Raw genomic sequence first — 14,706 nt, forward strand, 5'->3', positions numbered from 1 at the left:
TTCTAAAGAAGGGCTGTTGTCTCCCTGCAGGCCAGATGAAGGTCCTGTTCACACTTCAGTCATCTCTGGCAATCTGATCAGAAGTCTACAGAGTGTCTGCTCCAATTCAGACATATGATTCGGTATGTTGGCTACACCAATTGGAGACCTCCAGTATGCACTTGGGCGGTTTGAAGCACAGCGTGGAGAGGTTGAGATAACAGTCAGAACGTCCAAGTCTGAGGCTTGTTCTCTGTAATACGGTGGATTTCTGCTTCCGGAAGGGGAGTGTGTTACTGCCACAGCAAAGGAGTTTAATCATCTCTGGGTCTTGTTTACGACTCACAGAAAGGTTGGTGCAGTATCACCAGTAATGCAGGTGTTGTACCGGACCATTGTGGCAAAGAGGGAGCTGACCACGAAGGTAAAGCTTTTGATTAACCAGTCAATCACGTTCCAACCCTTCCCTCTGGTCATGAACCCTGGGTAGTGACAGAAAGAATAAGATCTCAGGCATGAATCACTTTCCGACGCAGGGTGGCTGGGCTTTGCCTTTGAGACAGACTAGAGGACTCGGATATCTGGAGGGAGCTGGGAGTAGAGCTGGTGCTCCTTTGCATCGAAAGGTGCAAATTGAAGTGGTTCGGGCATCTGATCAGGATGCCGCCTGGATGCCTCCCCTTGGACATTAATCTGGAATGTCCTACTGGGAGGAGACCCCGGGGTAGACCATGAACTTGCTGGACAGATTGTTTGGCCAGTCTGACCTTGAGAAGCGCCTTGAGAAGCTTGAAAACATTGCTAAGCTTGCTGTTACTGTGACCGGATAAGAAAATGGATGGATGGAAGGATTTGGCCGAATTGTATTGAAGACACAGCATGAGATCATTCAGGCTGCAATCAGAGCTGCTTTGAGAGGCGTGTGAGCGTACATACAGTACTGCACAGTTGATAAGAATGCAACACTGACCACATTGATGATTCCTACGCTCCTTAAAAACATGTACTGCACTCCTGCACATGTCTGGACATTACCCGGAGGGACTGTGAGAATGCAGATGTCCAAATCAGTTGGACATTAAATGGACTTTATCCTGCAGCCCCTTTGTCCAAAGTCTGCATAATGTCCCAGTTAGTTGATCAGGGTAATGGTCCGGAGCATTCACAGTGAGGGAGTGGGAGCGCTGATGATCTTGATGAAGTTCCACAGAGTTCATAACATTTTCTGCTTCCCTCTGTGTAACTTTCCACTCTTTATTTGATATTGCACGACTTCCAAATACATGTTGTAGCCATGTAAATGCGAGAACAGTCATCATTGCGGACAAGTCTCCGCCTCCTGCACACTCTACCCAGGTGTTGCCCCTCACCTAAACCAAATAGACTACTTCCTGTAGTTGAGAACGCATCTGATCTCCCATTGTGTGGGACAGGGCAAGTCCAAGAAATGTCTGGACCAAATCCTCAGGAGTTCATTCGAGTTAATAAAAACTTGGTAGAGGTATTGAAAAACTAACTGCCCTCACTTCCCTAGATGCATGGCTGAATACAAATATGTATTTAACTGTCCAGCAGCTCTCCCACTCTCCACATCGATCAAATCTAATTTATCCAGGCAGGCAAGTGAAGCTGGCCACAAGTGGTCTCTCCGGTCAATGTGAGTTTGAACAGCCAGCTACATCGAGTATATCTAGACAAACTCTTGCTGCATAAACAAGTTACTCAGTGCGAACAAGGCCTCGGAGGATGGGCGGGATCAGAGGTGCCAGAGCAGCGATGACAAGGAGGTGTAAATGACGGCCCAGGAGGAGGGCTTTCACCCTCAAGCAGACTGATTGAGAAACAAATTGCGGCAAATAAAGCATGTAATTAGATTATGGAGCCCAGTGTGGTGCCCTGCTCTCTGCTGGGCTGCTCGCACCAGAGCCGTGAGTTTGGAACCTGTCCAGCAAAGAGAGTGAGGACCCCCATTTTTTTTGTCATGGTATTATCAAAAGACGTAGAAGATTTAGGCAGACAGCAAGTTACGACACAGTTAGAGCTCTTGACCTGATTTGAGATTTCACTTTTGGGTGGCATGCAATCAGCTGGGTTGTTGTCTTTTACTGTAACTGATGAGTTTCAGATGAGTCAGTGGGGACTGTTGATTACCACCCAAAGCAGAGAGGACAACCCAACCAAGGTTTTCATGTAATTGATAATAAATTGGAGCACCAAAATCAATATTGAGAATTTGATATTCAGCTGTTTTATTTTCTGCCCTGCTTTTTACAAAAATGTCTTTAACTGTTATTTCTTCTCTCACTCTTCCTTACAATTAAGCGCCGTAACAAGATCCCACGTTGACATGACTGTACAGCGCGGTGGAGTTGAAAAACAGGGTGTGTGAGGCAAGACTCATGTCCAAAAAATCCAAGGAGGGGTCCGCCACAGATTCTGATCACTTCCAGCCTCACAACACACACACACACACACACACACACACACGTGGAAGACTGATCCGCGTTACCCTTATGAGCCTCATCATCGTCACTCCAATTCTCCTTCTCCTCATCATCATCAGTTACTTTCACATCCTGTGTATCCATACAGACCCGGGCGGCCATCGCAGGTCATCAGCGGTTAATCTCCCCCACATTTCGTTGCTGTGCAGACGTCTCTGTCACAACCCGTGGGAGTGGCGACTCACACCATCCGTGACCTACCAGCACAATGTGTGTTTTGTCTGGGCCACACCATCGGAGGTATTCTCCATGCATTCCAGCCCTCCGTGTGGTCGGGGGGGGGGGCCTCTTCTGCAGGAGACAAATTAATATCCACTCCATTTTTTCCCGCACGCCCTCCATTCACCCCTCCTCAAACTTCGTCCCCCTCTTCGTTCAAGTGAGGCGCAACAAGGCACCTGCCTCACAGCTGTCAGCCTAACACCCCCTGGTATCACACATACACACTATGAACACGGTTTTCCTTTGTTAGCTTATAGTTTTTCGATTTCTATTTAAAAAAAAAAATTTCAGCATCATCTTTCTCATTCCATTTTTTTCTTCTCCCCTCCATATATTGTTTACTTTTTCTCTTTGTGTTTATGTTTTTTATTTACTTGTAATTTTCTGATTTAAAACTCTGTTTTTCCTTTCGTCATGTACCCAACCTTTCTCCTCCTTTCCTTGTGTAATGTGTATTCCCCCATTACTACTTTACTGCTACTACTACAGCTTTAGTAGTAATGCTTATATCATAGAAATACAAATAATTTGCATGTTTGATATTCTTATTTAAACTGGTACAACTAATGTTATTGGGCTGAAAAATACTTTGTTGATACTCTGATAAATTCCCAACATCTGTTTGTAATCCTATATTCGATGATATCATAGCTGCTCAAACACTCGGCTGAGCAGGAGGTGCATGTGCTCTGCAACCTTCTGAGAAGGCTCATAGGGTAATTTATGCGTCCTCTTAGCTTTCAGCTCCTCCAGGTCCAGCGGGACCCTACAGGCTACTCATGATTCTGACACAGGACGTCCATCAAAGCACTCCACCTTGCAATCTGCTTGATTTCAACCTTTCTCGTGCCCGTTATCGTACACATAAGAGGGAACTCCCCGAGCACTTCCGTGATTAGATTATCTTTATAGCTACACGGAGTCATTATACAGTCTCCTTCAGGTTGTGTTTACATTAGTTCAATGACATGGTTTAATAAAAAACATTATTAGCCTTAAACCAGGATGTTATGATGCCAAAGCCAAAGATTTCAGAGAAACAAAGTGGATCGGAGTGGGATGTAAGGGGAAAGCTTTCATATTAAAAAAACAGGTTGTTTTCTTATCATAGTTTAAATACTAAAGTAAAATAGCAATAAATATGCTGAACATTTATTCCCGTTGATAAAGCGATACAGGTTTCTCTTACTTATTCAGTAATCCCTCAATGAGGTGAGGAAAATTTCCTACGCCCCAGAACTGGACAGATTCATGACAAGGGGGCCCAGAGAAACTCCAGATATTCCGGCCCGGCACCACCCACAGTGTTATGTGAAGACAAAGCGTGAAACAGAGGGAGACGAAGGAAGTGGAGGAGAGCGCAAAGAGAGCGAAAGAGAAAAGAAAAGAGGTGGAGGACGGTTGTGGGGGGGGGGGGAGCGGCAGTATTCTGACTGTGCTGTCAATCGAAGCTGTCCAGGGAATGTTTGGGAGCTCGGAGGGCCCGACAACAGCTGCAGGAGCCTCTTACTCACATGTATACCATGGGCCTCCTGCAACTTCATGGTTGAGGCAGAGCAAACATGCAATGCCAGATGACTCAATTTTTTCCACCAGGAGGCCAAAAAAACAGAATGTGGAAGTTATTGCATCCTGCTTTCAAAGGTATCTGTGTTTATCACGATGAAACAGGAAGTGTTTTTGCTCTAAATATTTGGAATTCACGCCCTGAACTGTGTGAATCTGTATCCTGCTAAAAAGTACAAGATCCAGATCCCTCCATCAGTCCTTCCCTCGCCCGACTGAATCGGAGTGAGACTGAGGGAGTTTGGAGAGATGAAACATCATCGAATCAAACAAACTGCCACGGCCCTCGTGCTGTAAGCTCGGCCAACACCCCACTGTGCCGCAGTTAGACTGATTAATTGTGAAAGTGCGAGAGATTAAAGGAGGCACATCCCATGGCTGCTGCTAATGGATTTAATATTCATGACCCAGTAATAAGCAGGGGAAAGACATGAGGGATCCAATTTATCCAGCAGTCTGTTTTGACACTTGAAAAAATATTGTGGTGAGGTGTGGAAAAATCCATTTTCACACTCACACGGCATAATATTCTTCCAATTTTTTCCTCAATGTGAAGCAGCAAACATGAATATAAAGCAAGTTTGACTCTGGACTGGACTCACCTGATGGCTCCTCTGTACTGCTGGACGGGGTTGTAGGAGGTGCAACTGGAATCTCTACTCCCAGAGAAAACAGAGCAGAGACACAAAGAAAGATCAGTTTCACTATCATGTGCATCCACCTGTGCTTTGTCTCGTGTAAATGTGCAAATGTGCTAAAGAAGGATAGGGACAAATACTAACTGTTGAGGCGATGAGATGTTTAGAGCTGTGTGGTTTCTTTCAACAGACAAGCTTTTAGTGTAATGTGCATTTGTTACGCATGGTGCTTTGCAAATTTATGAATAACTTACAGTCAAGGAAGTTTTGCCTTCTTTGCATAATATCTGATAGATGGCTTAGACTTAAAAAGAAATCTAGTATTAGATGCCATGACATTGCATCTATAATTCCTGTCAGATACGTTCTTCCCAGGATCTCTCCTCATTTTTGTGTCTTAAGGTCATTTTTATGATCCTGGGGTCAAAGCGTAAAACATTCCCACAAATGAAGTTGCGAGAAAGTTTGCTCCCCTGTAATTCCTTTTCACTTCTCTACTAATTTTTGTGATTATTTTGTCGTGTCTGGTCTTTTAAACCTCTCTCTCAGAAGCTTCTCATCCACAAATTACATACCCGCCCATAAAAGTGAATGTCTTTATGCATCCTTCAAACCACTCTGAAGTTGGGTAGTCAAGTCAAAATGTTATAATAGCATTGGGATTACGGCAATGGCAATTAACTCTCTACTCTCGTATTTGGATTCATGTTTCTACTGCTTTATAAAGGCATACCTTTCCCCAAAAAGCTATTTAACATGTACCTGAAGCCTCTTATATGCCCTAATAAAGTCTATCTTTTAAAATATTTGCCTATTGTTTTGATTTATAATAAATATTGTTAACCTCTCCATTGTGGAGTCTTTTACGCTCCTCCCCTGTACCCTGCTGTTGGGGAAAAACCAGAGCCTTATGATCGCCCAAAGACTTGATTCCCTCAGCCCTCCTTCATACTCTGTGGGTAGGAAGTTGACAGTCAGAGAAACCATGCATGACGAACTGCCACCTTATCTCCAAAGGAGCAGGATGGCAACAGAAGATATAAAACGCACATAATGCCTTTTTGTTACTGTGCGCAGGAGGACGAGAAGGGCCTCATCAAAACGTCTGTGCAGAGCTAAGAGGGGAAGTACGAGGACAAAAAGGTAAAACCGCAGAGATGTATCAAAGACGCATGCAAAGAAAGGAGTCGACACGCTGAGGAAAGAGGTGCGCAACAGTGGTGGCTTCAGCTGTGCAGAGGTGAGGACTTTGTGTGAGGGGAGGCAGAAAGAATCAAGTCTTTTGATCAGATTTCCTCAGCTGGGACCGAGCAACCCTGCTTCCTACTTTGTGAACGTACACATTTATTGTGCAATGTAAATCAGAGCCATGAGGAATGATGTGCACGCCTGGTGGACGTAATGAGGCCTTCTCCCATGACGAATTGGTCTATATAATGACAAGAAAAACAATTACTGCCAAAACAATGGCGCCTGAAGCCCAGAGGTCTCATATGCTGTTGTTGATCAGAATCTCCCATCAGTATTCAGTCTCCATGTGTCCTCCGTGTGCCAGTTTAAATAATGAGCCTGTTTCTCATTATTGACTCGTGTAGATTTATGGCTGACAGCGCTGGAAGGTGTACACGACTCTGAGATATAGGAAAAGCTGGCAAGTGCTGTCGCTAAATCTAAAAGACGGCCGTTAAAGATTAAACTTGATTACATAGTGATCATCAGAGAGGGATCAGTGCGTGTTTGACACCTTAGCTCTTACTTGGCGGCCCCACGAATCAAAGATATCTGATAAGTTGACTTAATGTGGACCTCAGCCATGCATATCCATGTAGAGATTTATTCCTCATAAGCATTTAATTCCTGGTATCTAATTACAAAAGCAAGAGGACTCATTAAAACTGTTTTTTTGAGTGAGACAAAAGAGCCAATATATATCCACAAGTTGTCATTTACTCTGCAGATTTAAAGCTTAAGCCACCCCTCAGGCGATACTATATCCGTCTGACTGTAACACAAGGCCATGCTTTGGCTCATAAATGGTCATTGGATGCTGAGAACAAGATTGATTTTGTATTCGACTCAAGTCTTTCTGCACTTTTATCTCAGTCACTTTGGCAGATTCTGGTGTTAACAGCTTTGTGTCTCAGATTTATGGAGACCAACAAGCCGAGGAGGCTGCGCTGCAATAACCTTGAGGTTCACTTTAATGGTTTGTTTATTTAAGCTAGCAGATTTACTGGTCAGAAAACCGACAGTCGGACACTAAGCGCTTGTCTGAAGAAAAGGATGAGAGGATTTAAGCTGTGTTGGAGTGCCTGCTCTATAATTGTGTGTTAACTATGTGTGATTTTGAACATGCACATGTGTGTGTAATCACAGATTGAAGTGTCTGGTGTGTCCCTCCCTTTGTGGTAAGGACCGGGTCAACGTACTTATGCAGGGGGCAATGGGCGAGCGGCTCTGCTGGTAGCCTTTAGCGCAGCGGTTGCACGTGATACCAGTCACGCCGTCTTTACAGGGACATTGTCCTGTGGTTTGGTTACAGGTTTTGCCAGCAGCACCCACGGGATGGCAATCACATGCTGTGAGGAAACAGAGGAAGAAAGAGAGAGGCACAGTGAGTGATCACACACACACGCAAACATGTGGGAAGATACAAACGTATACTAACTATAGAGAGTGCAGGTGGGTACACAGCAGCAACGATAGCAGTGGTGGCAACAATAAACCATATTCACATGGCGGCCATTTTTCTCTGATGTCACACTCAGAATTAGAAGCTCAAATGCCGTAATAATGTTGAAGTGCTGTGTTACAGGATGCAAAACATATAAACGTAAAGAATCTGACAATTGTATCATTTTTAACCCCTTCTGATTTATTAGAGACTGAAAAGACAATGTGTAAATCCAGGGGGACAACGGGCCATATCTCAAGTTGAAACAACATAATTGATACACTATTAGCTAACATAGACAACAGCAAATGTTAGCATTTAATTACTACTTAAATGCTAACCTTTAAGTAGTAGTAGTAGTATTTAACATACCACCAATTTCTACAAGCTAACATTATAGTCATTTATGCCTTTCCTATTGTATGTTATAAAAATATCAAACTGTAATTTTAGCATTAGCAACATCTTCCTAGCTAACGTTACCTTTAGCTAAGAATTCAACATTCATCGTTGTCTAGCTTTCAGTTTTGTTCTAAGCTAACAGTAAGCTAACAGTAGCTAAGAAGTGGTTGAATGCTAAAGTTAGCTGTTGTTTGATGCTAATAGCTTAACAAATAAGTTGTTTTAACTTGAACTGTGGCTCGACATCCCTCTGGATTTTCACTCTTTACTGTCTTTTAAGCTGCTAATCAATCGAGAAGACATGATAACAATTCGTCAGATGTCCCGAGCTTTATATGACTTGCAACTTGGAACACAGTAGTGTGACATAACAGCCTTTGAGCTTCCCACCCTGAGCGTGACGTCAGAGAAAAATGGCCGCTGTGTGAATATGGTCGGTAATAGAGTGGTGAGAGACAGGTGGAGACGTGCACAGAGAGACACCACAGTGCTCGCTTTGAAGCAATGCTAAAACAGGACTACGAGAGCAACACATCCTCTAAGTCTGCAGACATTTCTTGACATGGCATAAAAAAATATACCTACCTGAAAATCTGAAAAATATAGTACACGCATAGTCACAAATCAGTGTGTGTGTTCTACATCCGAGTACGTCTGCTTGGCCTTTATGTGTATGCCCGTGTGTGAGCGTTCTGTGGGACAGCAGCTTTGTGTGTGTGCATGTTTACCAAATGATAAAATAATGGAGGATAATCCTAATTGCCTGTTTTTGATTTCTGCCGGGCTTTGAACAAAAGCCCGAAACGTCTGTCACACTTCCTCCCAAACTGGGGGGTCTATCGAACACATATGCCTCAGGAATGTAATCATTTAACAATTGCTCTCCCCCCCTGATCCAAGCCCTTAATTAATTTCACAGCCAAACCCTTGTCAGGTTTGAGATCATTGAGTAATAGACGTCTGAGAGCTGTTTCTTTTCATCTATTTTGGGATATAAATAGCAGTGAGGAGAGGTGGTTGAATTGATAGTGTTACAAACAGTCCGTACAGTAATTCCTGACAGTCTAATCCAGACCAGAACATTTCTGATCATTTATCAACAATTTCCACTTCTTCACTCGAAATGCCTACAAAGCCTAAAACACTGTTTGTCAGCAAACTCTCACCACTTTATTCTTCACTCCATGACTGTTCCATTTTCTGTTTATTTCCAAGCAATGATGCCGACTTTCAGCCTCAGTTGGGCGCCCCCGCCCTGCAGATTATTCTCTGCCTTGTGTCACTTGTCAGTCTGAGAGCCTTCAAAGGCGAAGCTGAGTTATGTGCTTCGAGGTTTGTGGTGGTATTTAGTGGTTTGGCCTGTTTTGTTTTTCACCGCACAGACTGCTCAGCCCAGAGTGAAAAATTACAGCCTCTAAACAATCTGTTCATTTCGGCTCATTGCATCCAAATGAGTGTTTAATGTGTAGAAATGTCACAGCAGATTATGATTAATAGTGGATATGGATACAATCAAAACAGCAGGTTTCTACTGTGTATTAAAATGACAGATTCAACTGTGTAGTCTGACTGCAGGAGCACACAAGTTCGATAAGACACCTCATGTGGAAAGTTCATAATATGGAAATTGAGCATGCCACCTCCTCACACACACACACACACACACACACACACACACACACCTTGCTTTTATCTCTATTGCCTGTTTCCTGTGATTCAGCTTCTGTTGCTGCTCTTATCTCTGCAGTGTAAGTGCTTGTTCACCCCTCTTATCAGTCACAGAGAAGCCCCCCTTTAAAGTGTGTCTTTCTATTAGTACCTTTATCAGACCAATCTGTCACTGCTTTCATTGCTAAGTTGTGTCTAGCTCAGTGGGAGAAACAGCACACACACACAAACACACGCTCACAGGAAGCCCAATAAACGGCGTGGCGGCCGGTGCAGCACGTCTTCAGGCCTGTAAATTTCGGAGCATGTCAAAGGAGTCGGAGGCACGGGAGGGCAGCGAGCGTTTGTGGTTGGAGCTTCAGAGAGTTCAGTTTATATTTTTAAGAGCGTCTGCGTGGTAACCACAGCTCTGAGACTAAAGCCTGCCAGTAAATCAAGGTGCACCGCACATGGTCTACAGGTGGGAAACACTCAGAAGCCGCCCCCTCCTCCTCGTCCTCTCCTCTTTGACTTTAAGGCCGGCTGAGCCTGACCTGCTGTCCCGTTGATGACAGATAGTCTGACTCTCTCTGGCTGGATGACCCACCTGTTGGGTTAAAGCGCTGGGGCACTGTGGAGGGTGCGAGTGAGGGTCTCTGGTTTAAGTGTGTGTCCACTTAGCGGTTAAGTGTCTGTGTGCTCTGCTTCAAGGCTGCTACAGATGTCTCAGGGAGATACGGGGACAGCAGAAGAAGAAGGATCTCAACGCCTTCAGGAAGGAAAAGTGAGAATTATCCGGGACTTATCCGTTAGATTTAGGTCGACTTTGTCAGGAAACACACACCTTTACGTCTTATCGAAAACTTCTGTCATGTTTCCAGATGAGGACAGAATCCCTCCCGCTGAAAGAAGCTCTTGGCGCCAGCAGTTGCGAATAAAAGTATGAGAAATATTCTTGGTTAATGTGGAGGGCGGGGAGTTTTTCAAAGGCGGGCCTCAGTCTGAGATTGCACAATGTGAGAATTTTCAGCTCTGCCAATCGTTTACCATAAAGCTGCCCTTTGAAGTCTGAACTCCGCTCCCCTATTTGGTTTGTGCGCTCTGTGCCAATAAGAATAATTTGTTGGCCCCGGAGTGAAGCCGAGCTACCCGAGTCTGTCTTCTATTATAATTAGGTTTCTACTTCTCCGCAAGGATCTTGGGAGAGCAGAAAGAGATAGGGTTGTTGGGTTGCTACGCTGCGCATGCACAGCTCTCTATCGATCTATTAGAGAGTGGGTTTAGCTTATTGTGTATTGTGTGTTGTTTGGTGTTTTATTGATCAGATTAATAGTTTGAAATTGGCAGAAAAGTTTGGTTTTCAGCCACAAAAAAGTTTTAGGCTTACTTTATGAATGATGTAAGTTTGGTGCACAGTACTGAGTGTGTGTGTGTGTTGTTTTAATTGAAAACACACAAATATCAGCACACCCGACAAAAATATAAAGAGAAACACAAAGTCATGAAAAGTAATATTTTTCAAATCCAGAGCAGAAAACATTTTAGATGAGGCCAATAAAAAAGCCCAACCGTGCCAATGAAAGACATGCAGCGGAGAGGGGGGGGTGTTTTTTCAGCTTGTTATTCTGTTTGAAACAGACCATCACTCAATCAAAGCCTAATTTCTCCCAGTACGCGAAATATGTTCCTAATATTCCCACTGAGAGATGTAATTTGTCTGATAGTTGATGTTTGGATGCGGATGTGAAGGCCGGAACTTGATCCATCAGTCAGAGAAACCAATGCCAACCTGCTCAAGCTTTAGATGGAGGACTAATCAAGATCATGGCCTATTGTTTGGCAAAGACCTCTCTGTAGGCTCAACATCAACAAGAGTTCTTAAGGGGTTCACCAGAGGTGTAAGGAGTACTGAAATATTCCCCTCAAGTGAAAGTACTTGTGTAAAAAATGACTCAAGTAAAAGTAAAAGTAGCTCACATAAAAAGTACTGCAAGTAAAAGTTACTTAGTTACTTTCCCACTGCGCTGATTTTTAGATTTTATATACATTTTGCCAAAGTTTCCTTACACATGCATCCTGTACAAAGCCTGGGCCCTTTGTTTAAATGTTTTGGCGTCAAAATGACGAGAGACAGACTTTTTGTCAAAGAGTAAGATCCGCATTCAACCAGAAACAACAGCTATACAGTTCTCTTAATTGCCACCAGAGTCCATTGACAAAAACAGTAATTTTACCTCGCAGAACACGGGAGCTGCTGATGGTTTACGTTGCCTCAATTGGTTAGTTTGTTTGTGTTGTTGAGTGGTCTTTTAAAGGGTCAGTTCGGTTCCGACCTAACGTGTTACGATGTGTAACGAGTCAGCGGTACACCGACAAGTCCCGTGTTCTGCGAGGTAAAAGTACTGTTTTGAGTTGTGGTGGCGTAACGGCTGTTTCTGGCTAAACAAAAAACTTAATTCAGTCTCTGTCAAAGGTTGTGTTTCCTCCGAACAGTCTTCTGTCCTATTCATGGATCATTAATGTTATCGGCTGCAGCTCTACTTCTTCGCTTCGGACTCAGTGAAAATCAACCGGCACTGCTGTTTTGGCGCGATGACACTGCGATCTGATTGGCCTGTTTTTGATGCAATGCATTTGATTGGCGCCTGGTCCAAGGCAGTGTTCTTTCTAGCACGCAATATCTAGAGATAATATTTTACTCGGTAATGGCAGGATGTAGAAATGTAGTGAATTATTTTACTTCATTTAAAACATACATAAGTAAAAGTAAATTACTAACTTTCACAACACAAAAAAGCTAATCAATTACGGTAGCGTGAGTACTTGTAGTGTTTAACTTTTAAAATAAAGTTCAGACAGCCTTTTAAAGTCAGTACCAGTGTGACAACAAACAGCTGATCAAAGTTTAAGTGGAGTTATCACTGCAGAGCGACATTTGTTATCTCAGTTATATGTCGGGTGCGTTCAAAGACCACCCGGAAAGCGGCATCTCTTTGTCTTTTCAGATCTCACTACCACCGTTTTAGTTCAACTCCTTAATTTCTCCTTTAAATACACACAGTGACTTTTATTCAGAGGTTTCAAACTGTTAAAGACACTAACAAGAGCTGCTTGAAACTGTATTCTGTGTTTACGCTCTCAATCAATGAGGGGTGAAGCTATAAATTTCAGCGTGTAAGTGTAGCCACCGGGCACAGCTCACTCTGCAGAGGATAAGCCCCTGCTCTTGTAAATGGCCTCCTATGGAAATGAGCAGCTTTTTCTCGGGGGGTGGGATTGTGTTACGCATAAAAAAAAAGCAAACTCTTGTGCTCCTCGACCTGCCCGCGCTCCTTGCTTTCTCCTCCAAAAGCCACACAGCGAAAAAAGGCTCTCTCTCTCTTTCTCTCTTTGAGTTCAATAAATAACCAAACCTCTTAATTGCTGTCACTTCGCTGCGGTGCTCACGCTGCCCGAGGAGCGGACAGAAATTAGTTCTGCGGTTTGAGTTTCATTGAATTATCTTGAGTTATGATGTGGTAAACCTGAGAGAGTTTGGCAGGGCGAGACTTTGACAGCACGTTTAGGTGTTTGACGCAGGGAAAGAGCTGTGTGTGGCAAGTTTATTAACAAAAAAAACGGGCATGTTATACAGTTACGTTTCTAAAGCCTTCATCTGTAACTTTCCAAATACAGTTAGCCGAAATGTTTTAACTGGCAAAAGGGAGAGTTCATGCTTCGTATCATTTGTCAGCTTGGGGTAATTAGCACACATCCTTTATTGTAAGTCTGTTTTGATGTAAGTGAATACCTCGGTAGAGCTTGGACAGTGTTTGCTTATAATTACGCCGGGCTGGGAGAGGTGGGAGGCGCGCAAACTCTGGCAAATTTCATGGATTAAATTGAACAAAACCGTTTGGGTAAGCTGACGATTTTATAAATAATGATGAAATGTGTTTACGTTTGAGCTTGGTGAGAGGCAGCCGAGAACAGGAAGGAGGCAGGAGCGAGTTTGTAGTGTGAGATGATTTGGAGACTCTGACGTAATGAGAATATGACATGGCTGTTATCCTGGTGTGAGCCCGTGGGGCTGCGATTATCTTACAATAATAATTCTAGTATACAGCTCCGGAAAGAATTCACAGGTTTGTGTTTCTCACGACTTCCAAATCAAATATTCTCATTTCTTTTATTTCGTCTTTTATTTGCAGAAAATGACGACTGGTTAAGATGCATACGAGATGTTTTTCAGACGTTAAATAATGCAAGCTCATGTTCATTTTTAAACAACAGAATACAAATGTTTTAACTTGGGAAGAGTTCAGAAAACTATATTTGGTGGAATAACCTGGTTTTTAATTACAGCGTTTATTCATCTTTGAAGACTTTCACATCACTGTTGGATGATGTTCTGCCACTCTTCCATTGATCACATGCAGGAGGTTTTCAGTGGGGTTCAGAACTGGATTGGGCTGGCCATGACGTGTAGAGAGGGATGCTGATTAAAGGAACATTTGGAGTGATCTCTTGATTTTTTCCGGGGCTGTAGATCTTATTGTGAAAGTCCTCAACGGGTCCACTGATGCTTTATTTCTGGGCTCTAAATGATTAAATGTGCTTGGCTGGGGCGGATGTTTAGTAATGAGAATTACATTAATGATGATCAGAATATTAATTATAGCTGCAACTAATTAAATGTTTCATTATTAATTCATCTGTCAAATATTTCTTTAATTAATTGATTTAAACTTTTCCAAGCAGCAAAATTGAGAAGCTGAGGGCAGAGTTGGTTTAGCGTCAGGAAAAAATGACAAAGTAACTGAAATAATTATCAAAACTGGTGTTAAATAATTCATCGATTAATCAACCGGTTGTTTCCGCTTTGAATGTAATAAGTGGATTTTTATTAATCTTATGAAGCTTTTTGAGTGGCAACAAGAGAGAAGGTTTATATATTAGTTTTTGGCTTTTGCTGTTATTGTATAGGACGGCTGGAGAGAGACCGGGAGTTGAACCTGCGATCGGTGGCCTCTGTACATTTGCTGCCTCTTCTACCAACTGAGCTAAACCAGCGCCCCTATTACAGATATTTCTG

The 14,706-nt window shown here is 43.1% G+C and overlaps 1 protein-coding gene across 1 annotated transcript in view; it reads right to left on the bottom strand.

Annotated features, from left to right (window-relative positions):
* ntn1a (netrin 1a) overlaps nucleotides 1–14,706 on the bottom strand; it is a 63,541-nt gene that overhangs the window by 11,560 nt on the left and 37,275 nt on the right. The window contains exons 3-4 of the mRNA XM_069665567.1: nucleotides 7,339–7,488; nucleotides 4,874–4,927 (exon numbers count right to left, since the gene is read on the bottom strand). Of these exons, the coding sequence (XP_069521668.1) occupies nucleotides 4,874–4,927; nucleotides 7,339–7,488 (204 nt within the window). The remainder of the gene's footprint in view (nucleotides 1–4,873; nucleotides 4,928–7,338; nucleotides 7,489–14,706) is intronic.

Source organism: Semicossyphus pulcher, unplaced genomic scaffold, assembly GCF_022749685.1.
Source record: "Semicossyphus pulcher isolate SPU_LCO1_2020_fin unplaced genomic scaffold, fSemPul1.0.p SCAF_17, whole genome shotgun sequence".
NCBI lineage: Eukaryota > Metazoa > Chordata > Actinopteri > Labriformes > Labridae > Semicossyphus > Semicossyphus pulcher.